The sequence below is a fragment of the Phascolarctos cinereus genome, unplaced genomic scaffold, assembly GCF_003287225.1.
Source record: "Phascolarctos cinereus isolate Bilbo 61053 unplaced genomic scaffold, phaCin_HiC Scaffold_726;HRSCAF=1367, whole genome shotgun sequence".
NCBI classification, from domain to species: Eukaryota; Metazoa; Chordata; class Mammalia; order Diprotodontia; family Phascolarctidae; genus Phascolarctos; species Phascolarctos cinereus.
The window spans coordinates 166,146,420-166,171,788 of record NW_027556098.1 but is presented as its reverse complement, the minus strand read 5'-3'; the positions used below and the strand labels follow the sequence as shown (position 1 = coordinate 166,171,788).

The window sequence follows — 25,369 nt, the reverse complement described above, 5'->3', positions numbered from 1 at the left end:
TTTACCTGCCTTGGTAGGTAAAAGTTTATTCTTAAGGCATATATAATAAAAGCATTGTTGGGAAGAGAATTGCTTATAGTATTGGGGGGCTTTTAAGTATATATAACATGCTGAGTGGTAGCTCCATAGCATAGTTGATAGAAAATTGCCCTCAGTGACAGGAGAACCTGGGTTTGGTTTCCACCTCTGACTCACAGTGGCTTTGTTACCCTAGACAAATCATAGCTTGCTCTAGGCAGCTTGCTAAGACTCTTTTAAGTATCAGAAAAAAATGCCTACATGTATCAGTTAAGTAATATTCTTCATCTTATAGTTTTCTATACAAATGAAATAATGGGTCAGATCAAGTCAATAAATATTTATTAAGCATTTTCTGTGTGTCAGGTACTATGCTAAGTTCTGGGAATACAAAAGAAAAGGGGAAAAAAGTAATCCTTGTCTTCAAGGAGCTTACAGTCTCTTATCAATGGATACCATATAGAATCATATTTGTATGGAGGCAGTGACTTGTGAGTCTAAACTGTATATCTTCTTCCATTTATGTTGTACGTCTACCATCACCCCCTATTTCCAGTTTTAACATGCCTCTTATATCTGCATATCCTTGATGAAATAAAGAATTTATTCATATAAAGTTTACCATAACAGAAATTGGGGCTTAATGCTATTTCTTCTTCCTCTTGAAAGTTTACTTCCTATAGTCTTATGCACAAATTCTTTTTTTTAACAATATTTATTGAACATTGTTTAAATAATGTGAACATTTTCTAAACTTTAATGTTTGTGAGTATTCATTGTGCATTTGAAGAGTTATTGGCAAAGGCGACATGAAGTTAAATATGGGAAATAACACAACAGCAGGTTACCTAGATGGTACCAAAGATAGAGTGCTTAGTCTGGATTCAGGAAGATGAGTTCAAATCCAACCTCTGATACTTAGTGACTGTGTCACCATCGGCAAGTCACTTAACCCATTTGCTTCAGTTTCCTCATCTGTGAAATGGAGATAATAATGGCACTTACCTCCTGGGGTTTTGAGGATCAAATGAGGTAATAATTAAAAAGTGCTTAGTACAGTGCCTGGCAAATGATAAGTACTATATAAATGTTAGTTATTATTAGCTATTATTACTATTACCTATTTTAAAGCTATTTGATACTCTTGTATAAGATTATATCAGATGATGTTTTGACCAGAAAGAATCAGAAAAAGTGAAAGCAACTCTTAATAATGAAAATGTTGAAGTTTGGGTCAAGTTCCTTTCTCTCTCCTTTATGTTCGGCCACTTCCTACCATATGGCTTATACCATTAGTTCCCTGAGAAATCTACACAACCTTGTGATCCAGTGCTCTTGGTTCCCAGATCAGGCTTTCATTGTTCCCCTCAAGGTTTCTTTCCCTGACTCCCTTGTAGAGAATGGTTCTGCTTCTCCTCCCTTAGAGCAACCTCGGATTACAATGCACAAATTGAAAAGAAGAGGACTAGTGTCATTGGCATTGATGGCATTTTAAAACTTTTGGACCAATCGTACTGTCATCTCAACTGTTTCATTTTGACTGTTGTTGTAAGAGAAGTAGTTGAAAAGAGGCCCTTTGGTAATCAAAAAGCCCCAGGAAAACACTTGCATTTATCACCTGCAGTATGGGTCTTCTCCCTGAGACTACCTTCTAGCCCTCTGCTTATCTTAGTCTTTGATCTTTCTTTAGCACTTACCTGCCAGTGAGGTAAGGAGGAAACCTCTTTGGGGCTCCCACTTACTCCTTTGGGCTTATCAGCATAACAAATTTGAAGAACGGAGGACCAAAGATTTTTCATTTGATATGAGCCCTGTTGCATGAGGACTGGCAGTTTTTCTAGGTATAACTAGCTTTCTGAAATAATCCTCTTTACCTTATCTCCTCCTAAGAGGAAGTTGTTAAAATTTAACTAGGATAACCTAGATTAAGTAAGCAAGTTGAATCATTGAATTTTCTATCCAATCAGTTATTTTATTAGAATAAGAAATATGATCCCTGGTGATGGGGAGTGGCTTTGTGTTCCTTGAAGACCACAGATCTAGATTGGGGGTGTGAGGGCCAAATTTGGAGCAGATAAGGCCATCTGCCAAAGTTCTGCTTGAGTGTCTCAACGTAGTATGACAGAGATCTGAGGTCTCAGAGACCAAAAAAGTAGAACATCAGCCCAGGGACACACCACCAAGCCACAAAGGCAACAGTTCCAGACCTGACCATTCACTAGTCCAACATCCAGGGAACAACAAAACTCAGTTTGGATCATAGAGTTCTCATCACCAAGTCTTCCACAGACTGATGAATTGTTTGACCATAGGAACTCTTGAAAACCATCTAGAAGTCATGGAGAGATAAAGATCTTACAATGTAAGGAGCCCTTCTCCCCTTCCCCGCCCCACTCCAACACCAAGAAAAATCAGAGATCTCTGAAGTTTGAGGCATTGAAGTATATCCCTTTGCATGACAGCATTCTAGGTGCTGAATGGGATGTGACTTCATCCCTGGATCCCTAGTATCACTTTAAGAATGACTACATGTAGTGGATAGAGCACCGGCCCTGGAATCAGGAGGACCTGAGTTCGAATGTGACCTCAGACACATAACAGCTTATTAGCTGTGTGACTTGGAGCAAGTCACTTAACCCCAATTGCCTCACAAAGAAAAAAAAATGACTACCATTAGTTAATCATCCAAAAGCTACTATTACAAGATGTTCTTGTACTTTTGTTTTGTTGATAATTTCCAATTTGTCCTGTATATAACTTATGTGTGCAATTGTTTATATTCTGTCTCCCCTGTTAGATTGTGTGGACCTTGAGAGAGGGGACTGTCTTCTGCCTTTCTTTGTATCCTCAGTATAATGCCTGGCACAGAGTAGGCACTACTTAATAAATGTTTATTGACTGAAGACAAACATTTATAAGCATATCAAATGAAAATAGACATGTATATATCTGTGTGGCTGTGTTTAACATATAAAATCTCCCATGCAGTCTTTAAAAAGTTGTGAAAATGGAAGAGATATTATCAGCCTAAATACAGGCAAATATCTTCATTTTTAAAAAAAAGGTAGAATCTTTGAATTATTAGAGATCAGGCACTTTGACTTTGATTCCTGGCAAAATTTTAGAACATATAAAAGCAATGATTTGTGAACATTTAGAAAAGGAAGTAATGTTTAGTAAGAGCCATCATGGCTTCATAAAGGACAGCTCATCCCAACCTAAGCTCAGCTTATCTGTTTGGCAGAGTTATGACACTGGTAGATACAGGGGAGTCCCATAAATCTATGAACATTTATACATGTATTTCCACAAAGCATCTGACATAGTCTGTCATATTATCCTTGTATTCAAGATGGATAGTTTTGTGATGGATAGTAGCACATAAAGGAGAATGAAGAGTAAGTTGAATTACCAAACCCAAGGAAGAAAAATAATGGTTCAATGTCAACTTGAAGGGAGGTCTTCAGTGGAGGACTCCAGGTATCTCTGCCTGACCTGTGCTCTTAAAAATTTTGATCACTTGCTTTGATAGAAGCATAGATGACATGCTTAACAAATTTTCAGGTGACACAAAATTTGGAAGGATGGTTAATACACTGGATGATGGAATTAAAGACTAAGCAAGCTTAAATAAGTGATCAAATTGAATAGGAAGAAATTTAATAGGTATAAACATAAAACCCTGTATGAAGATTTAACTATGGATCAGCAATGTGACTTGGCAACCAAAAAATTTAAAATAATGCTGGACTGCATTAAGAGAAGCATAGTGTGGGGCAGCTAGGTGGTGCAGTGGATAGAGCTCCAACCTTGGCCTCAGACACTTGACACTTAAGCTGTGTGACCCTGAGCAAGTCACTTAATCCCGATTACCTCACCAAAAAGCAAAAAAAAAAGAAAGAAAAAAATGAGAGAAGCATAGTATGCAGAACAAAGAAGGTGATGGTCTACTCTGTTGCATTCTGTTCAGACCCCCTGTGGAATATAGGGTTTAGTTCCGTGTGTCACATTTTTAGATTAGTTTTGACAAACTGGAGCTAGTATAGAGAAGGGTAGTCAAAATGAAGAGGGCAGCTATGCCATATTAAAATTGGTTTAAGGAAAGAAGACTTAGGGGTAATGGCATTCCTGTCTTCAAGTATTTGAAGGACTATCGTATGGAAAAGGGATTAGATCTGCTCCTTTGGCCCAAAAAAAGGCTGAAATAGGAACAATGAGTAAGAATTGCACAAAGGCATTTTTGAGGCCTGATATAAGGAAAAGCTTCCAATAATTAAAATTACTTGGAAGCCAAATGTCCCATCTTAGGAGGTAGTGAGTTCCCCTTTGCAGAATGCTTTCAGTTGGAAGTAGGGTAATCTCTTGGTGGGAATGTTAGAGAGTGTCATAATTCCAATATCAGTTGAATTAGATGAAAACTCTTCAAAGACTGGTGATTTTTGAATCATCTGAGTTTTCTGAGATTGTTATTCTTACTATTATTCTATGACTAGATAATTTATCTAGTATCATCTCTGGTTAAAATATATTTCAGACTCTCCTGGATCTTTTAGTGGCTCTTCCTCTTCTTCTAACACTATAAGCATAACCATTCCCCAAACTCTATACCCAGTCTCTCTGTATTCCCTCTTGGTGATCACGTATACATTCCCAGCTTCATTCATGGGCTCTGTGGAAATGATCTCCAAATATATGTGTACAGACTTTAGAGTGCTTCAGTTTTCTACTGGATATCTCCACCTGGAAGTCCTAGATGTACCTGAAGTTGAATATATCACCACTAAAATCTTGCTGTTTTCTCCATAACCTTATTCACTGCTTATTTTCTATTAATGGTGCCGTCATTCTCTGAATCACCCAAACTTGAAATCTCCAAGTTATTTGACACCTACATTTTTTAATTGCCCCACATTTATAATTATTTGCTGTCTTGTCAGTTTTACCTCCATAGTATATCTCACATTGGTAAACTCTTTTCCAGTAACACTTTTGTCTGAACAATAGTTCAGGTTCTTAAAAACCTATGACTAAAATGGTGATAGTAGCTGCCTAACTGATCTTCCCATTTTCAATGTCTCCTTGTTTTAATCTATCCAAAACTGAATGCCACATTAATGTTCCTGGTTATAACAGCTGTGGACATACCTGTCACTAATCCTTCACCATTAACTATGAAAGAAACTTCAGTTTCCTTTACATATCATACAAGATCCTCTGCAATGAAGTGCAAGTCTACTTTTTCTGTCTTGTCTCACACTGTTTACCTCCATGTGCCTGTTCTCAGAGGTATGCTAAAACCAGTGCTAACCCAGGAAGCAATTGTTAAATTTTCACTAAGAGCATTTATACTGGACTGTTTGCATACTTTTTTTATTCCTCCCTAAAACCCTGGTTATTAAACATTTGCCAGCACTCACAGGTCCCCCTCTCCTCAGCTTTGTATTAAACATTATTTGTATTAAACATTGCTTGAGCTCAACAGGAAGGCAGTACAAGGATCAGAAAATGAAGTCATCACCAGACTAGAGGCATGCTTTCTATTGGCTAACAATAACAACAACAACAATATGCTTTGCATGGATTATCTCATTTGAGCCTCACAGTACCCTGCCTTCTTTATACTCCTTTGATAGGGACATCTAGATTGTTCAGTGGATAAAGTGCAGAACTTGTAGTCAGAAAGACCTGGGTTCAAATCCTACCGGAGGCAGAATTCCTCATCTTTAAAATGGGAATATTAATAGCCTTTACACCAGGATAGTTATGAGGACCCAGTGAGATCTAACAGATGTAAAGTGCTTTGCAAACCTTAAAGTGTGTGCTTCCTATCATCTTTGATATTGAATCTTTGAATCTTATCCATCCAGAAAATTCAGTTAAAATTCCTCCTCCTTCATGAAGCCCAAGCGCACATAACCACTGCAACCAACACTATTTCTAGTTCATATGAATTCTAATATTACATTGTTCATGCCTCTTTTGTGCACTGACACGTTTATTTCATGTTACACTTTTAATATACGTGACTTATCTCCTTGACTAGATTGTAAGCTCCTTAGGGCAAAAACTGGGTATTATTCTTCATCATACTCCTCATAGTACTTACTGTTTGCTTGCTCACAGGGGCACTCAAAAAGTGTTTTCTGAGTTGAGCTGGATTCTGGCTGATATGCACTGGTTGAATCTTGCTAAAATAACATTCGTGGCTTACTATATTAATAAATAAATGGTTTGGGTATAAATCTCATTCAGGCTCTGTTTCTTTCAAATTCAGTTACCCCTTTGTAGTGACCTTATTTGGACAAGAACATAGCAGTTACCAAAGATGAGTACTAAGGAATCTATTAAAAATATAAAACAAGTATATTTAGAAAGCCATGTTTCAAAAATACCGTATTTATGATCTCAAAACACCATTTTTGTTTTTCCTCAGATAAATATCCAGCATTATATACTAGAACCTTATATAGCAAAATCTGTCGTAAGATTGATTCTTATTGGACCCCATCAAAGGGTTAGTTACTAAAGTTCTGGCAAATCGTGTACTAAAAAAGTTTACCTATCTCCTCTCCTTGCCTTTCCTCACCCCCCCACCCCCCACATAATCACAAATAAAGAAAGGTCAAAGGGTATCTATTCTTTTTGAATGTAGATTACATCTCCACCAATCCAGAACTCTTAAGTAGTGTGAACGCTGATCTTAGAAACAGAAATGTTTCTAATTAACTCAACTTTAAAGCCCCATCTTAATCACTTAGACAATTCTTGTACACATCTGTGCTGCAGGAATTACTGGATTACCTCCATGGATTTTGCGTGTGGGTGTGTGTATGTGTGTGTGTGTTTTTAAAGCAATGCTATAACTCTGTCCAAATGCGATTCAATGCTGCTTTAATGTTTAGAAGCTAATGTGCACTTCGTCATGTAGTTTAAAAATTGAAACCTCTCCTACCTTTTATATTCTACTCTTGTAAATTCTGTTTGTTTGTGGAGACCAGTCATTGAAAATACTGTGTAACACACAGTCCAGAACTACTTCTCTCACAATTTGATCTAACCTAAATCAGCAACAGAGCTGGTACTTTTAATGTGGTTTCTATTCATCTGAAAGTGACATCAGTGTCTTCTATTCTTTTTATTTTAATAAAATAGTGCCCAGATTGAGTGTTGGTGCCAATAAAGGAAACTGAGTCCCATAAGGAATTTTTCATTAAGAGAAATGAAGTGCTATGGATAAACAATTCAAACCTAGCGTGACAAGATGGCATGAAGAGCCATAAACATGCATGACTCTACTTATGGGGAGACGTGGCAAGACTTCCTGGCATTTCCCATGTCATCTGTGTGTGTATTTGGGGACAGAGGGGGTGATTTTGTTTCATCTCTTATGTGGAAATACATTTCTTCTCAGATGGGTGCTCCTGGAGTTGAATCCCCCCCCCATTCCTCAAAGGGCCTCATTTAAGTGGAAACAAAACTATTAATGATAATTTAAGACCATTAAATGACCTTTATATCTCACTTCCACAGTAGAGAATAACCCTTGTTGAAATAAGGATCACTTTTTACCACTTTTTCCTTTTTAAAAAGTAAAAGTCAGAAAGACCTGAGTTCAAAATCCTGCCTCAGGCACTTTAACATTGCTCAACCTCAGATTCCTCAGCTGTAAATTGGGAATATTAACAGCCTTTTGACTTCACAGGGTTGTTGTGAGGACCCAGTGAGATAACAGAAGTAAAGTGCTTTGCAGACCTTAAAGTGTGTGCTTTCCATCATCTTTGACATTGAAATCATCCCCGTCCTGGGAAATTCAATCAAAATTCCACCCCCGTCATGAAGTCCAAGCTCACATAAACTACTGCAACTAGACATTATTTCTAGTTCCTGTGAATTCTAATATTACATTGTTTGTGTCTCTTTTGTACGCTGACACATTTATTTCATATTATACTAGATATACTAGATTCTAAGCCCTTATTTCATATTATACTTTTAATACTACTAGATTCTAAGCTCCTTAAGGGCAAAAACTGGGTCTTATTCTTCATCGTATTCCTCATAATAGTTGTATAGGCCTTGTCCATAGGAACACTCAAAAAAAAAAAGGTGAGCCTCAGTGTCATGCAGGTTCCTTCTGATCACTGCATTATAGTAATGATTCTTAGTTCAAGTATTCAATAACTTGGAAGTCTCCATTCCTAATAGATGTGAAATTCTAATTTTTTTAAATTGCTATTTCAAAGAAAGTGTTCTTATGCAAAATGAAACTATTTCTCTAATTCAAGAGATGGTTCTTGGAAACAATATGTTATTGATAGCCAGTATGAGAGGTGTGTATTCTGGTCCTTGACCATGTGACTTTCACTCTCTAAAAATTATCTGTATCATTAAAAAAAAAATTTTGTCTATATAACTTTTGCATCATAGGGATAGAAAAGGAGAGCTAAGGTTAATTGAGCTATAGATAAGGTGATTATACTTTGATTTAAACAAACATTTATTAATCACCCACTATGCCTAGACCATTATGAAAATAATTGCAACTTCTGAGCCAGTATCAGTTGCAGAGGATGAAGAATTGGGAACATTTTTATCACAAACTTGATAAAGATGTTCAAACTAAGTCAAAATACATTTTGATACTAGAAAGCTTAAGAAGAGTGTTGAAAAATGTGTTGAACTAGATGTTACGTATTGGTTACATCAAGAAAGACTTCTTGGAAATTTTATGTCTGTACTTCATTAATTCTTTGTGCTAGAAGAGATCAGAAGATGCTAGACTTGACAAGAGGTGAGTGATGTAAAAAATTGAAATTGTCTCTATCCTAACAGATAGGAAAAGACTGATTATAGGTGGAGCAGTCATTTCAGAACCAGTGCCTACATTCAGTCAAATCATTGACTGGTTAGGGTGGAAGTCAAAGTAAATACGTTGTTAGAACAGAAGCCAAAGGTGAAAGAAAATATGGGGTTAGATAGCAGAATTCTGTCCCAAATTTTTAAAACAAGCTGTTGACTCAGAAAGTAAAAAAAAAAGTAAGGGGCAGGTAGGTGGCACAGTGGATAGAGTGCCCGGCATGGCTCTTGGGAGGAAGACTCATCTCCCTGATTTCAAATCTGGCCTTAGGCACTTACTAGCTGTGTGACCCTGGGCAAGTCACTTAGCCCTGTTTGCCTTAGTTTCCTCATTTGTGTGAAGTAGAAAAGGAAATGGCAAATTACTCCAGTATCCTTGCCAAGAAAATCCCAAATGGGATCATAGAGAGTCAGACACAACTGAAATGACTCAACAACAATAAAACAATTAAAAATAGGAAATGAACACAAGCAAATACATTGATTCCTACATAGATTTAATTGATGCCAGTCCCAATGAGAATTAAAAAGGACTCAGAAACCACCAACAATCTTCTTAATAAATGAAGCACTGTTTTAAAATACAAGCAGATGTGTAAATATTGCAAAAAGAGAATGAGTAGGACCACCTTAAAAAAAAACTGCAAAGAATTAGAGGAAAAACTTAGCTTGCTCTGGGCTTAGCATGAGATCTATTTGAGCCAGATAACTACATGAACATGTGTAGATGAACCCAGAAGGACAAATAGATATAAAATGAAACAGATCTGCTAGAATTTGAACTTGGAAACTTTTGAACAGAAGAGTATAACGTCATTGCCTCTGTACGTAAGGAAGATTCATCTGGCAGCAATATAAAGGATAGATTCACGGAGGATGAAACTGCCCCAGTCTATGGGCAGTAGGATTATGGCAGAGGGAAGAGAGAAAGAGGAGGGTGCTGGAGAAATTGCTAATAGAGTAGTAATAGTACTTAATAGTTTATTTAACCGGGGGGGGGGGGGGTGACTTTTTTAGTCAGTACTTGAGAGTCAGTTCCATTTCAATGGAAATGGAAAGTAATTTCCTGCGCTGTAGTTATTCTAACCAAATTCTGCCCTTCCTTTTCTCCCCCACCCCAGAAAAAAAAAGTATCCAGTGGAATGTATTACCTATTACCATATTGAGAATGAATTCAAGTTCTTGTTACTTGGGTAGGGCCCATTTGGTTACTCATCATGAACATTTCAGAAACCACAAACAGCCAACCCTACCATTTTCTGGCTTTTGACATTCTGTGTTGCATCCCGGAATACACCACAATATTGCTAGGTATATATAAATGCATACATACAGGGGATATTCAAACAAGGTATTCCCTGACTTAAGAAAACATGATATGTAAATTTGCTAAAATAGATTAAAAGGGTAATTATTGCAAGAAGGAATTTTCCGTCTAAGATACATAAAATGTGGTTAGATACACATTTCTTGGGGCGGCTAGGTGGCACAGTGAATAGAGCTCTGGCCTTGGAGTCAGGAGGAACTGAGTTCAAATCCAGCTTCAGACACTTAACACTTACTAGCTGTGTGACCTTGGGCGAGTCACTTAACCCCAGTCACCTCACCCCCCCAAAAAAAGATATATATTTCTTCTGTTTACATGTAAATTTTAATTGTGTAAAGAGATATGTATATATCTACAGTACCCTCGGTTTTCTCATGTGTAAAATGAGCAAATTAGATTCATTGGACTAGATAACCTCCAAGTCCTTTCCCTCTCAAAATCTGTGATTCTGTGATACTATTGTTAGCCAAGGAAGAATGTCCCTCTTTGCATATCTGTTGAAGCGAGACATTCATTTGAAGAAAAACTATTATCTAAATCTATTTTCATAAGTGAGTCACACTACTGAATGCTGCTTTACCTGAGTTTCAGCCTCTCCAATAAAATGATTGTCAAATATCCTGTACTTCATTTGTAATAAGTAACCCAGCAGAGGGAAATTCAACCATATAGTAATGTGACATTAAAATAAAATGTGTGATTTTTCCTACCGTATTCTTTTTTCTTTTAAAATATTAAAGGTGCTATGGATAAGGCACTGGACTTGATGTCACAAACACCTGAATTCAAATCTGTCCTCAAATACTTACTAGCTGTGTGACTCTGAACAAGTAACAACCATTGTTTGCTTCAGTTTCCTCATCTGTACAAAGGAGAAGAAAAAAATAACACCTCCTAGAGTTATCACAAAAATAAAATGAGTTAATATTTGTAAAAAGCTTTGTAAACCTTGAAGTGCTATATAAATGCTAGTCATTTTTATTATTGTTATTATTATTAATAGCTGTGACTACAATAATAATAATAATAATAAACTTTAAGACAGTCCAGTAATTCTTCTTGACCAAAGTGTAGTCTATTTTGATTTGTAGTCTATTACTTTGAATAATCGTGTGTGATGAAATCTGTGATTTCATCAGTGAGGGTACTACCTTCAGTACTGCAGATAACAACCCCATGCCTTCTCTTCCTGTGCTGCTTATGTCTGTGTGTTTGCAACTTTTGTCTTAAGGTACCAATATGCCACTCAGGTTATCCATCTTTCTCTTATTCTCCATGGCCGGCCCACCTTCTTTTCTTGTCAAACACATATTCAGTGACTTTTTTTTCCCACTACATCCTATCTACTAGGTTTGACATTGTTGGTAACATGCTTTTGTCCACCAGCATTTTTCCATTCTTCTTTAAGTTGTTATAATTTTAAGTCAAGAGATTCACTGACTTGTAACGGAAGAAAACGAACATTTCCTCAAAACAACCCTGTGAGGTAGGTAGTATAATCATTGTTATCGTTATTTCGCAGATAACAACATGGGATCACAGAGGTTGCCTGTGGTCACAGCTGCCAAGTGCTGAAGCCAGGTTTTGAACCCGTATCTTTTGACTCTTCAGTTCAGTGCCTTTTTCCATTACATCATGCTGCTTCTTTGAATGTAGATTATTGAGGGATTTGTATTAAGGTAGGCTCAAATTTAGTCCCACCAAACTGAATGGATATCCATCCTAGTTTGCCCTGACTTCTGTGCTTTTTCATTCATATACATGCATTTCTCTGAATCCCATTCGGTGCTTTTGTGGTCTCCTCTGCCTTATTTTGAAAAATATGAAAAACTTCCACATTGTATTTATATTGCAGTGATAATGCAGTATATCCAGCGATCCAGGCTAACCTATCTACCATCTGAATACTTCCTTAAACCTTGATGTTTCCTAGAGGTCGTCACTATGCTCTAAACTTGTAAAAATTGGGAAAAAAGCAGACAACCTAGACTCAGAAGAAGTTTTGAATACGTGTATTAAATGATGTATTGCAAATAGAAGTTGATGAAGTTTTTCTCTTAATATTCAAAGTTCTGGGGTGAAGAGTCAAATTGCTAAGATTTTAAAATTGGAATAGAAAATATAATCTGAACATGAAGCAAACCAATACATAACACTCCAGCTTTTCAAGTGAAGAAAGGGGGTGGGGGTGGGGCTGTGCAGAAAGTTGGAATTGCTGGTGATTCTGCTTTGTTCAGATTGTGGGTAGGCAAATGAAAAAATGACTGTAGTTTTGATGACCATCTGTTCGTGTTTCAGAGATCAGGAAACCAGTGCTTTAAATTTCCAAGTTTTACTTTCCTGGTTTACACAGTGTGCGGACTAATTTGAAGGGAGAAGCCAGGATAAGTGAAGTCTGGAAGCTAAAGAAATAAAAATGAAGACTGGGACGAGTGTAAGGTAGCATATCAGTAATAAAGAAGCGGGGAGGGAGAGAGAAAAATATTTCTTCGATATATTTATTTTACAATAGTAAATATAAATTTAATAATGAAGAAGAGGGGAAAAGGAAAAATATACTTATTTGAAAAATGTGCGCATTGCAATTATTTTACCTCAGGGCATGAGTACAAATGGGAACCTTTGGTTAGTATACAATGAAGTTAAAAAATTCCTAATAATTAAAAATGTCGTTCTTAAGTAACTCTCAAGAGAGCACTCAGTTAATAACAATAAAAATGTGGATCTCCTCAGTCATAGAGTGGACATAGTTCAGACAGTTACCACGTAGGGGATGATGTCAGCGATCTAATGGAGGTGCAGAGACTAGGGTTTCTGTAAAAAGAAACAGTTGATGGTGGTAACGTCGGAGTTGCTGCTCATTATTGCCATTATTGATTTTAATAATATATTCCTATATAAAGAGTTATACTTTTTCTATGCATTTTAGCATTATCATGACAGCACCAGGAGGTAGGGAGAAGGGCAGCTATTATCCCCATTTAACTAGTGTAGAAATTGACACAAGGTGACAGAAGCAGTAGAAAATACTTTCTTTTCCCCTAGACTCTATTCATTCCTGCTAACATGATCTTATAGGTTGGTGGTTTAGAAACATTTCCATCCAAGAAAGATTCATTTTGGCATCTGAGAAAATTCACAATCATTCTTCAAGATTTGTCCCCCAAATTCTCTTATCTTGGATAGCCAGCTTTCTTTACTTTTGCAGTATTTCCAGACTCATTTCATTTCTCTAACAAAAAAATAAATATTAACTCCTGACCTTTTATTTTCCTACCGTTCCTTCCAGTAACTACTTCTACCAGTAATAGTCTTATCACTTTTCCTTTTTTCACTACAGAATCCAAGAAAATCACAGCAGATTACTAGGGAAGCTCCAAGGTTAGAAACAGTGTCTTGGAGAAATTCCTAGATCTGGTTTGAAATAAGGAAGTGATACTACTTTATTCAGTTTCATTATATTTCCCATCTTACTTTCAACCTCTAAATAATACCTTCAAAAAAAAAAAGAATGAGGACATGGAATACTTAATTAGAAGCCAGTTTCAGAGTTTGCTGTGGATACCATATTAATAGTGTGGAAGACATGAGATAGCAGCGTGGCAAAGTGGATAGAGAAGCAAATCCAACCTAAAACTGAGATAAAATCCTGCCTGAGACTCTTACTAGCTGTGTGACCTTAGGCAAGTCACTTAATTTCTGTTTGCCTCAGTTTCCTCAACTGTAAAAAGGGGGTAATAATATCACCTACTTCACAGTGTTATTATGACGATCCAATGAGATAATATTTGTAAAGCTCTTAGCACAGAGGTGCAGGGCAGCTAGGTGGACATAGTGCTAAGCCTGGAGACAGGAAGACTCATGTTCATGAGTTCAAATATAACCTCAGATACTTACTAGCTATGTGATCCCATATTGAAACTAAAAATAAAATGAATGAAGAGGAATATTGTTCCAGGTTCTTAAGAGATTGTGGGTAACTTACAGAGAGAATTCAGTAGCAGTAGCATTAAACATACCTACGCATGCACCCAGTACAAGTTACTCTCCTCTTAGAGTAGAAAGTTAAAAGACTGAAGCAATACTTTACTACTGTCCAAGTTATCATTAAAAATGAAATGTGCCTTAAATGAATGGGTAAACAATTTTAAAAAGGAAACAGAGAAAAAAAAAGAATAGAAAGAGGTAAAGGGGAATTCTAATCAGGAAACCAGAGGGTAGAACAATGTGACACAGGGAAGAAAGGGGGGAACCACTGTACATCTGGAGCTATTTAATAGGTAAAAGAGGAAACTGAACTATCTCTGGAGGAAGCAGGTTCTTATGTCTCAAGGAATAAGGAGTGGCTCCATCACTTAACTATAACATATTAATCACATATTTTCCCAGTTATTTAATTAATAGAACTGAGTAGGGATTATAGGACTATTACAAAAAATTTCTAGGGTAATGTATATGGTCAAGATTGAAGTAGTTGTACCTGAGAGGTTTAGGTGATTGTCTCTGGTGTGTGGGATTGACTCTCACTCAAAAATAGCTATCCTTTTGGCTTTCCCTAGTATCTGTAATTTGAGAGTAGCTAGATAGATGGAATATATATTAAGCATTATGTACCACAGACTGTGTTAAATGCTGCAGATAAAGAAAAAGGAAGACAGTTGCTATAATTAGAGAGGGTGCATTCTTTTTTTTTTCTTTTTAGTGAGACAATCAGGGTTAAGTGACTTGCCCAGGGTCACACAGCTAGTAAGTGCCAAGTGTCTGAGGCCAGATTTGAACTCAGGTCCTTCTGACTCCAAGGCTGGAGCTCTATCCATTGCACCACCTAGCTGCCCCTGAGAGGGTACATTCTGATGGGAAAAGACAATCCATAAAGGAATGATGGAAAGAGGGGATAAAGAACTGGTGAGGAGACTAGGAAGTGGTATGGAAATTAATTCCAGTTAAAGCATTATCCCATGTTAAAATCTCAATATTGGGATATTAAGCATTGCCATTCATTAATGACTTAATTTGAATTAATTGACGAGATTACTTTTTACTGGCTTGGCACAGAATCAAGTTAGTTTTATTTGGCGGTAGGGTCCAGAACACAGGGTTTTATCTCAGAGGGTTCAGTCCCAAGTGAGGTGCTACACAGTGGGAACATCGTGGACCACTTAGTACTTAGGCATAAAAAGGGGGTTTGGAGAGAGTGGAAAGAAAAACTTTACCTAGTTTACAATTGTGCTTGTGACCCTCAGTGACTAAACTAAATTACTGTGTCAAACTGGGTGTACAGTAGTAGGTTTTGGGTGTTGTATTTAAAGAATTTTTGTTTTTGTTTTTGTCATGAAAGGGGTGTGCATATGTTAACAAGGATGACTGAGTTGGAAGAATATTTATTCTGGCAAAGCACTGGATAGGCTGGTTATGCTCAATGCAGACTCAAAGATCTTAAAAGTTACTACACAAGTAGTCCTGAATATTACAAAGTCATTTTACCAAATGGAATAAGACAAACTGTTCTTACTAGTAAGCAGTTCAATTAGCAGTGTATACAATCTAAAACACTTGGAAATTAAGGGGAAACAGGGAATTGAGACATAGCTATTTAACTTAAATAGTACTAATCACATAAAATGTATTGCCAGGAAAGACTGCATAAGCAAATAGTATAAATGGGATGTGAAACCTGTTGGGGGGCACAGGATGTGTAGGGGGTGGGGTTAAAGGGAGAACAATTTTCAAAAGCTATGGAGGGAAATTTAAAGTTAGGACAAGAACTTTGTTCATGTACCTCATTTCGTTATGACTCTCCAATTTCATAATCATTTAAAGGCCAATCTAGGAGTGGAGGGAAAGAGTTTAAAATTTGTCTTCGAAGTAGAATGAAGTAAGCTATTGGGTTTTTCTTTCCCAGCCCTTATTAGATTTCTCTTTTATGAATGCTTTAGCATTTTGAGCCAAATCTTTTACAAACCAAATTTCTCTCAATTCAGATATGCATTTCTTAAAATCATAGCTTTAGAGCCAGAAGAAACCTTACTAGTCCCAGCACTTTATTGTACATATGAGGAAACTGTGGCCTCAAGAACTTAAATGACCTTCCCAAGAATGTGAGATCCTTGCTTGTTAAAATCAACCTACAGCAGGTTTCTGTTTTTCTATGCTGTTGAAAACTTAAATGTCTAGACAATCTTTCTTGTCCAGGTAAGATATCCGTGCTCACTATCCTCCAACTGATTACTTACTAAATGTTGCATTTCATATCGACTTTGAGAGCTTGCTTCATGACTGCACTAGGAAATATTATTTGTTTCATGAGTTAAGAAATAAATACATCAGGTGGTTAGATCAAGAGAGCTGATATTGAGTGGCTGTTACGTCAAAGTACTTATGTGAAGACAGTAATGTTAGTACATTTGTCTTCTGGATTTCTTCCATGGATATTGTCCAAGTTATATTTTAGTACTTCAGAATACTTCTAGAAGCTCTGTCACCTGCTGCCAATTTAATATAGTTGGACAAATATCCAGGGGTGGGGAACCTGCTGCTTCAAGGCCACATGTAGCCCTCTAGGTCCTGAAGTGCGGCTCTTTGAATACAAACTTCATGAAGTTTGGATTCATGGAAACATGTATCCTAGGCACTGTGCTAATCACTGGGGATACAAAGAAAGACAAAAGACAGTCCCTGCCCTCAAGGAGACGACTTGTAAACACTGAGTGCTTACTATGCAAGAGGCCTTTGCTGGCCTCTGAGAGAAATGCAGAGTGGCCCTGTTAGCCCCAGGTGGCTAAATAATGGAGATACAACCAGTCAGTTGAGCATGAATCTGCTTAGCCTTTTGAGGTTTGAACATCTTGTTTCTTAAATGACCGTTCACATTACTTGTGAATTTCTTTATCAATAATTGTCTTTTATAAAATACTATAGGAAAAGAAATCTTAAATTTATACATACGTACATCTGTATATAGGCCCAACATCTACCAAACTAAGAAGATATTCTTGACTTCTACTTAACTTTAATATAAAATTGCTATAAAATTGCTAACTTTGATATATAAAACACATGTTGTCTCCTTGCATGATTTTTTAATTACACTAGATCTGTGCTTATGTGACTAATTCCTAAAAATGTTAACTTTGCAATTAATTTGCAACATATTATTTAGTTACAGTGGATTTTTCTATTGTAAAGTGCTGGTGTGCCTGTAGCTTATTTGACTGAACACTTGCATTTTTTTCCCACATATTGGTTTTAGGGAAGTGATTTCTTGCCTTCATTTATACCCCCTGATGCTTTTCATTTTGGTTTCAACCCCAATAACTTCACAGAAATTACTTTTGTCCAAATCCAGTGATATTTCTCCTTTTTGACACTAGATCATACTGATTTCTCTATTATGGCTTCTACTTAAGATGAGGGGTTTTTTTTGTTTTTTGTTTTTTCAAATATAAACATCATCTTTGCTGATCCCTCTATGACTTAATAGTCATGGGGAGACTTGATGTACCCAGGCATAGTATGTCAGCATCAGGTGAGGTAAAGGACATAAAAGAATGAAGCTTTGGGAAATTAAACCATGTAAAGAAAAGAGCTAAGTTCCCCAGCACCTCTCATATGTTGGCTTCCTGATCTGGCAAGTACATCTGGGCCCTGAATCCCTACTCCAACCTTCTGATTTTCTCGACCCCTTGGATTTCAGCATTCTGGTGATATCATGTTACTAACTTGGCTTGGCTTGGCTTTTTGTCTCATATTTGCTCTTCTGCTTTCTCTTCCCGAGTCAAGGATTTGCCTCATCAGTGACACTATCAGTTCTCCCTCAGACAGCATAGGATAGTTATCTTCATCATTTTCTCTAGTTATTGTCACCCATTGAAGGGTCTCTTACTTGAATTTCTTCCCTTATAGAGATGCTCTCATTTCTTTAATCACTCTTGGTATGTAAAGGATATCCTTAATCCACCTTTCCAACGAGGATCTATCTCTCACAAGAAATCTGGAACTCTGCTCCTATGTGTTTCACTCCCAGCCCAACTTCTTCATTAGGGTAAAATATTACCATCTTCCAGTGCTTTAGGCTTAGACCAGCTTTAGTCCTCTTCTCTCTCCTCCTCTCTCTGTTCCCCTTCCTCTGGCCTTTCCTTTCTCTTCTACTCACTCTCCTTTGTGATGACAACCAAATTACACATTTTTGGTATTTTATATGCTGTCTCCCAGGTCTTTCTTCTCCCCACCCCTTATTTAAATCCATATCTTACCAAAAGGCTACTGACAGTCTCTGTCTTACTGACCTTACCTATATACATTTCATTTATTGGTTTATTTAGTAAATACTTTATAAGCATTCGCTGGGTGTAGAATGTTTTTCGAGAATCTCTCCTTATTACAATTCATCTTAAACACAGTTGTCAATAATGTATTCCAGAACTGCCACTTCATCTGTACCATTATCCTTTATCAGTTTATGAATCAAGATGAAACTCCTTACCATGGGCTTTGCAGCTGGCTGCCCATCCGCTCTTGACATACTCATTATGTCAGATACTCACCTACATACCCACCACATTTTGCCTTGCTTTTCTTCATCCTTGCTCCTTCAAGAACCTGTCTAGATCCTAACAAAGGCCGCCTATTTGCCTAGTGGGATATTTTCTTCCTCCCACCAGAAGTCCCTCACCTTATTGTCATTTAAAAGCACATACGAACAAATCCAGTTTTCTTTATTAACTCTCTTCTGTAAGCCTGCCTGATCTGAATCAGTCAGATCGACAACAGTATTTTTGATGTTCAGCAACAATAACAGCCCTTCCTGATTATGCTCATGTATATAGCCTTCAAAACCATACACCAGAATTTGTAAAGATTTACTTATTTATTCATCTTTATTTCTTTATGAGTATTTCTATGGATATGTGAGTTATGCCATGAGTGGGAGGGGAAAATTTGTAAACGTGGAAAAAAAATGTTCCATTGTGACTCCAGGAAGGTTTAGGAATCAATGAGAAATAGTACTTTAAAAATATTATATTGCTGACATAGGATATTTGTATAGAAAAATACCTCTCAGTTTTTGGATTGCATATACTCTTGACTTCTTTTCACCCCTTACCTTGGTCTATTTTACTTCTCATTAGCACCTCCACCAAAATTGGAACTGGAAAAAGAAAAGAAGTGTTCAGACACGTGGCTACTTGCATACTCATTTCACTGAGTTAATATAACAATAGTGTAAACATTCTTTCTATTCCATAGAATAGCCAGTTTTCACCCCATCAATAAAGTATTTCTTTTCCTTTTTTTGCACAGAACATTTTGCTGCCAGACTTCTAGTGTAGGGCAAATAGCATCTGATTAAGAATGTTCTGGATGGGTTAATTAGTGTGGTGACTATTATTAAGCAAACTGCTTGTTAGTATTATGCCTATTTGATCTTGGTATTGATGTGAAGTAATTGACCATAGAGCCACATTCAGAAAATCTGGAATAAAATTTTGTGATTTACATTATAAGAATAAGTTGTTTGTATTAAATATTTCTTGGAAAATATTACTTTCATGGCACAGAGGATCAGGAGACTGTTTTTTTTTTTAAGAAATGAATTTTCCCAACCTGCTATAATGAAATAAATGTAGCACCAGCTATAATGGAATAAAAAAGTATTCAAGAATTATGGTGACTCTTGCCTTCAGTATAGCTTACATAGTATAAAAAGAATAGGACAGGAGCTGTTTGTGCTTCCACTTTCAACAAAGGATGCTTCTCATTTTAGATTCAATTAATCCTCTAAATACTTCTGCTGGTGACTATCACTGTAATAAATAGACCATCAGAGAAAAATATGAAAATATACAGTAAACAAGGAAAACCTATTAGGCAACCGCCTTCCTCCCAGTGCAAGATTATTGCCTGTATTATTCAGTGGTATTTTGTCCAGTCTATTTTTAAGTATCCCTAGCTATAGCATTTCCCAAGAGAATTTATTCCACGATCTAATAAATTATGCCATCAGGGAATTTTTCTTGAGATTCAGCTTAAATTTTCCCTTTCTTAATTTCATCTCATTACTCCTAGTTATACCCCCTTGTACCAGGCTAAATAATTATTCTCTTTCCTTGGAGACTCCTATTGTGTACCCCTCTAGTTGTCACTTAACCAGACTATTCATATTTAGTTCCTTTAATCTGTCCTCATAAATCAATTCTTCTATTCCCTTAATCATTGTTATTGCTCTTCTAAGAACTCTCTCTAATTTTCAACATGCTCAGTACTGAGGTGTGCCCAAACTAAATTCAATATTCCAGTTAGAGTCTAACCAAAGTGTTCTCTCAAACCTGGCTGGGGTCTTCCCACTCTGTATACTCTGCGTATACAAGACTATACGCATAACAAGAAACATGTACTAAACGTCATTGAAAAGTCTTGTCACATTGGTACATGTGCATCATATAAATTGGATTTAAATGTTTCTCACTTCCATTGTGCATTTTTTTTAAATTAAATCTCTTAGTTGGTTCTTTGGTTGTTTCCTGGAAATGTTTATATCTTTCATATTTGTTGTGTTTGTTCATGCTTCTATTGGTTTCACCAACACATCAAGATATTCATCTGTGTCTTGTGCAAAATGGGATTTTATCCATCTTTGAAAATACTTAGGAAAAGTGTTAAATAAAACCAGGCCTAGCACCTCACCCAGAGCTAAATTCCTTGTCAGTTACCAATCCCTATTGTTTATAACCCTTCAGCCAGTCTCTACTCTCTTTTAATTTGTGATACTGTTCTCTGATATGAATGGATTTTAGGAGTAAGATGGACCATGATACTGTTTACCAAAATGGAGAGGTGTTGCATCAGACTCCTTTGATTTATTATCATGTACTCTTAACACTGTTTCTCTTTATTTTAAATAATTTTAAAGATTGCTTGGCATTCTTAATTATCTAGAAACAGACATCTTGTCCTAATTGTTTTACTGTTCTTTAATAGATGATTACAGAGGTTTCTCCTCAGCATTTTTTTCATTATTTTAGTGGAGGCTTAAAGGTATTGTCATGGTCACCATTTTGCTTTTGATGAGACTTTTGATAAAATGTGTTATATGGATATTTTCCTTTGGTATGTCCCTGCTTTTTCCATGAATTTTCAGGAAAATGATTTAAATTGATTAATTAAGCATTTTAGCTAATTCCCATAGCAACATAAAATATATCACTCAAATTTGATAATAAATATTCAGGATTTCCTTTTTGCAATTTTTAGATGAACGGTTATTTAAATCGATTTTAAGAAGGAGTTTAAAATCTCTTATATTTACGTATTTGTTTTATGCTTATATATTTTTCTTCAAAGCCAGTGTTTTTCAAAAAGTTAATATGAGCCTATACATCCCCCTCCCCATTTTCTAAGCTGTAAAAGTAATAATAGAAATCTTTTTAATAGCTGTAGATCTATTTTGAAGATTTTTCTCAAAATACTCAAAACTAGAACAGACTTTTAAAAGAATGCAGAAATTGTATATGAAACAAGTGAATTTTGTCCCATATGACTTTTTGGATTCACCAAATGTAATAACTTAATTCAACCAATGAAGATTTAATGTACTTGAAATTCATTCATGAGGATTTAAAATGACATTTTCTTGTACTCAGCCTCTTTTTCACAGAAGCTTATCACAAAAGACTTGGCTATAAGACAGTGATTTTGTTTTTAATCTGCTGGAGGACTCAGGAAGATACCAAGGGGTGGAAGCATCTACATTGGTAGAGTAATGAAGTCACAGATATTTGTAGTATTGAAATGTTTACATGTATGTAAAGTCCTACTGATGATGTATCATTGTGCCATACAGGGAGTCCTGGGTTATTGTAGCAAAGCAAAAAGGAGCAGGTTCTACCAAAATAGACTGTGTTTGTTGTCCATGAAACTGCCTGAGTTTGTAGGGGCTTAAATCCTTGTAGGCTCAAGGGTGAAGAATTTTTTCAGCCACAATAACTTTTGAAGACCATCTTCTGTTAAAGTTATAGAGAAGTTGCTAGCTATATTGTGCATTGTTGGGTGAAATTATAGCTTTTTGAAGTATCGATGAGTGTGTCTATGTATGTATTATAAGCTTCTTCAGGGCAGGGTGGGTCCATCTTTGTCTTAGCATCCCCAGTGTCAAGCATAGTGTATGGCACACAGATATAACAAATGAATGTTGGATGAATGAGGATTCCATTTGGAAGTTATTTTCAGAAATAATTGATAATGATTGGGGATGAAATGATGATCACTAAAGTCCCTTCCATGTCTAATATTTTGATACTATGCTTTGATGTTTTCCTTCTCTTTAATTTCTGTAGCACTTAGAAAGACAGCGTAGTATACTACGGGAAAGGAATAAACATGTCATAAGTGCTTACTATGTGCTAGGCACTATATTAAGCACTTTACAAATATTATCTCATTTGATCTTCACAACAACCCTGTGAGGTAGATGTTATTATTTTCTTTATTTTAAAGTTGAGGAAACTGAGGTAGACAAAGGTTAAATGATTTGCCCATGGTCACAAAGCTAATGAATGTCTAAGGTAGCTTTTGAATTCAGGTCTTCATGACTCAAGGCCTAGTACTCTATCCACTGCACCATTTAGCTACCTCTGGGCTTAAAGTAGAGGATTCAGCCCCTCATTAGCCCTGTGATTGTGAATAAATCATTTAACTTCCTTGCACTTCAGTTTCCTCATCTATAAAATGGGGATAATGATATTTGCATTTCCCATATCACAGGCATGCCAGAAACAAAATACTTTTTAAATTGTCAAGTGCTGTACGAATGTAACTGTTATTATCAGAGTCTGCTCTACAAGTACAACAGTTGGTTTTATCCTTTCTGGTATTACTTCCTTTTTGTTTGATGTGAAAAGATTGCCTTCTTTTCCCAAAAGGCTGTCAAAGCCCACTTGAGGGTAGGCATCATCATGCCTTCTCTTCCTTTGTATCGCCTACAGTGCTTGGCAGTGTTTGAGTCACTGCTATGTCTGCAATGGGTATTTGATAAGTGCTTGTTGGTTTAAAAGTTGAGTCTGATTTTTTTAAAAAATGCCTTCTCCTCTAGTGCTTCAGTCTTACTGTGATAGATACTTTATTGTGTGCAGAAAAGAGGAAAAATGAAAGTCACTTCAGTTCAGTTCAAGCATTTATTAAGTGCCCAATATGTGCAAGACACTTCTCCTTGAGCTGGAGAATCCCGAGTATTAAAAAGAAAACCTTGAGAAGCATTAACAGCTGCAGTTCCAGATGCTCACTGTGCGCGGGCTATGGTATGATCAAAAAGGGGTAGGGTTAATGAAGAATATTTTAAATAGGGTGATAAGGTAATAGTCCAAATATGGAGGAAAAGAAGCCCTAACCCACATGACTTAGAGAAATCCTAATGAAAATGAGGAGAATGAATGAAAAGAAAATTAATACACTTACCTCTTTTGTTTGATTCTGTAGAAAATCTATATGTAGTTTCTTTACAAATCAAACAAAAGGGAAGAGTGCATTTTTATTTTGTCCCTTTTCCAGGAAATACTAGAATGAGAGGGGAAGAGTATAAGGAAAGGCCAAAACTAAGGGAGAAGAACTTAACTTATAGAGAACTTTATTTCTTAATTGTGAGCATGGCCAATGAAAAATTTCACATGCCATGTAAAATTTTCGAAGATTGTTGTCAAAGTTAATGTAACTCTGAACTTCAAAATTTCAGTTTTACAGTTATTTTGTTATTATTTTCTGGAGTTCTGTAGTTTGTTTTTGACTTTGTCCAGTTTTTTTTTCTTTTTCTGTATTATACATCAGTATCTTTAAAAAAATTAAAAGGAAGAATTGAGCTTAAAATGTCATGTTCACTTAAAAAATGGAAAATTACCTTTGTGTAACAGGTTCATGCCAGAGCACAAAATGGCCCATTTTAAGAAGATATTTGGCCTTAAAGGAAATGAAGATGATATGCCACTTATAGATCTCCTTTTCCAGCAGAAGAACAAAGTTACCAAGAGTTTAATGAAAAACAGCCATTTGAATCTTGAGTCTGGACTTTGTGAAATACAGTCTGGCCTTCGTACCACCCAACAAGATAACCTATCTAATCCATTAGCGAAACTGGAGGACTTGAACAAGGCCCACCCGTCAAAAAATTCAGACCCTGGTCAAGAAGAAGATAAGCAAGATATGACTCTTAACCTCTGTAACATTTTGAGTGGAACTGATGAGCAGCAAAGACCGCTACATATCATCTGGCCTCATAGGTGGTAAGTATAGTTGATGATGATGATGTTGATAATAACTTATTGTACCTATGACAAATTTATGATTGCAGCTTATATGTATAACTTTAATAACCTGGCCAAATGCTTACATGGTAACTGTTGAATAACAGACATGCCTCATTATTGTCAATAATAACAATAATTAACTTTTCTATATGTTTTATAGTCTACAAAGCACTGCACATATGCTATCTCATTTGATCCTCATAACAACACTGTGGTCATTCAGATAAGTTTCAAAGTACAAGACAAAATTAATAGAATCCTATTGTAACGAAATGATAAACTAGCTCTTTTGAACACAGCTAGTAAGAAGTGATGTTTACATATCAATATTACAGTGGACGTAACTGGATTTTTCCTAACCTGGATGTTCTAAAAAATTAACAAACCCTACTTAGTATCATCATAGGAAATTTAGGTGCATTTAAACATGCTTCTCCTCACTCCTTCCAATCCCCACCAAATTCCCACCTAAATGCCTTAGTTCTTAGTGCAAACCAAAATATCTCCTTGTATAATCTTTCTAAATAGAGGAAAGTCATCTCCCATGCTATGTAATCACTGCAAATATAGACTCACAAACTTTAGCCTGACTCCTATAAATTAGGATTTAAAGAGGTAAAATGTCCTGATAATCTTCCGGTATTAGGCATGAACATTTTAATCTAGTTTTTATTCCTACCAGTTTGTTTAATCTGCATGTGGCCTGATTAGAGTTCACTTCCTCCACAGATTACAGCCTGTTTATTGCAGAGATGTAGGGTCGATCAGTGGGTCAGCTTTTCTGAGAGCAACTGTTTGCAGGTGAAGTCATAAGTACACCACACCGACAGGGCAAATCGCCTTTACAGAGGATTTGACTTCCAGCACATTAAAACTC

The 25,369-nt window shown here is 36.3% G+C and overlaps 1 protein-coding gene across 5 annotated transcripts in view; it reads left to right on the top strand.

Moving 5' to 3' along the window:
• QTMAN (queuosine-tRNA mannosyltransferase) overlaps positions 1 to 25,369 on the top strand; it is a 444,567-nt gene that overhangs the window by 344,241 nt on the left and 74,957 nt on the right. For 4 of the 5 annotated variants that reach the window (XM_078146835.1, XM_020984731.2, XM_020984732.2 and 1 more), the window contains one exon: positions 24,100 to 24,468. The exons of the other annotated variant lie outside the window; for it this stretch is intronic. In XM_078146835.1, coding sequence (XP_078002961.1) covers positions 24,100 to 24,468 — 369 coding nt within the window. The remainder of the gene's footprint in view (positions 1 to 24,099; positions 24,469 to 25,369) is intronic. 5 annotated transcript variants of the gene reach the window in all.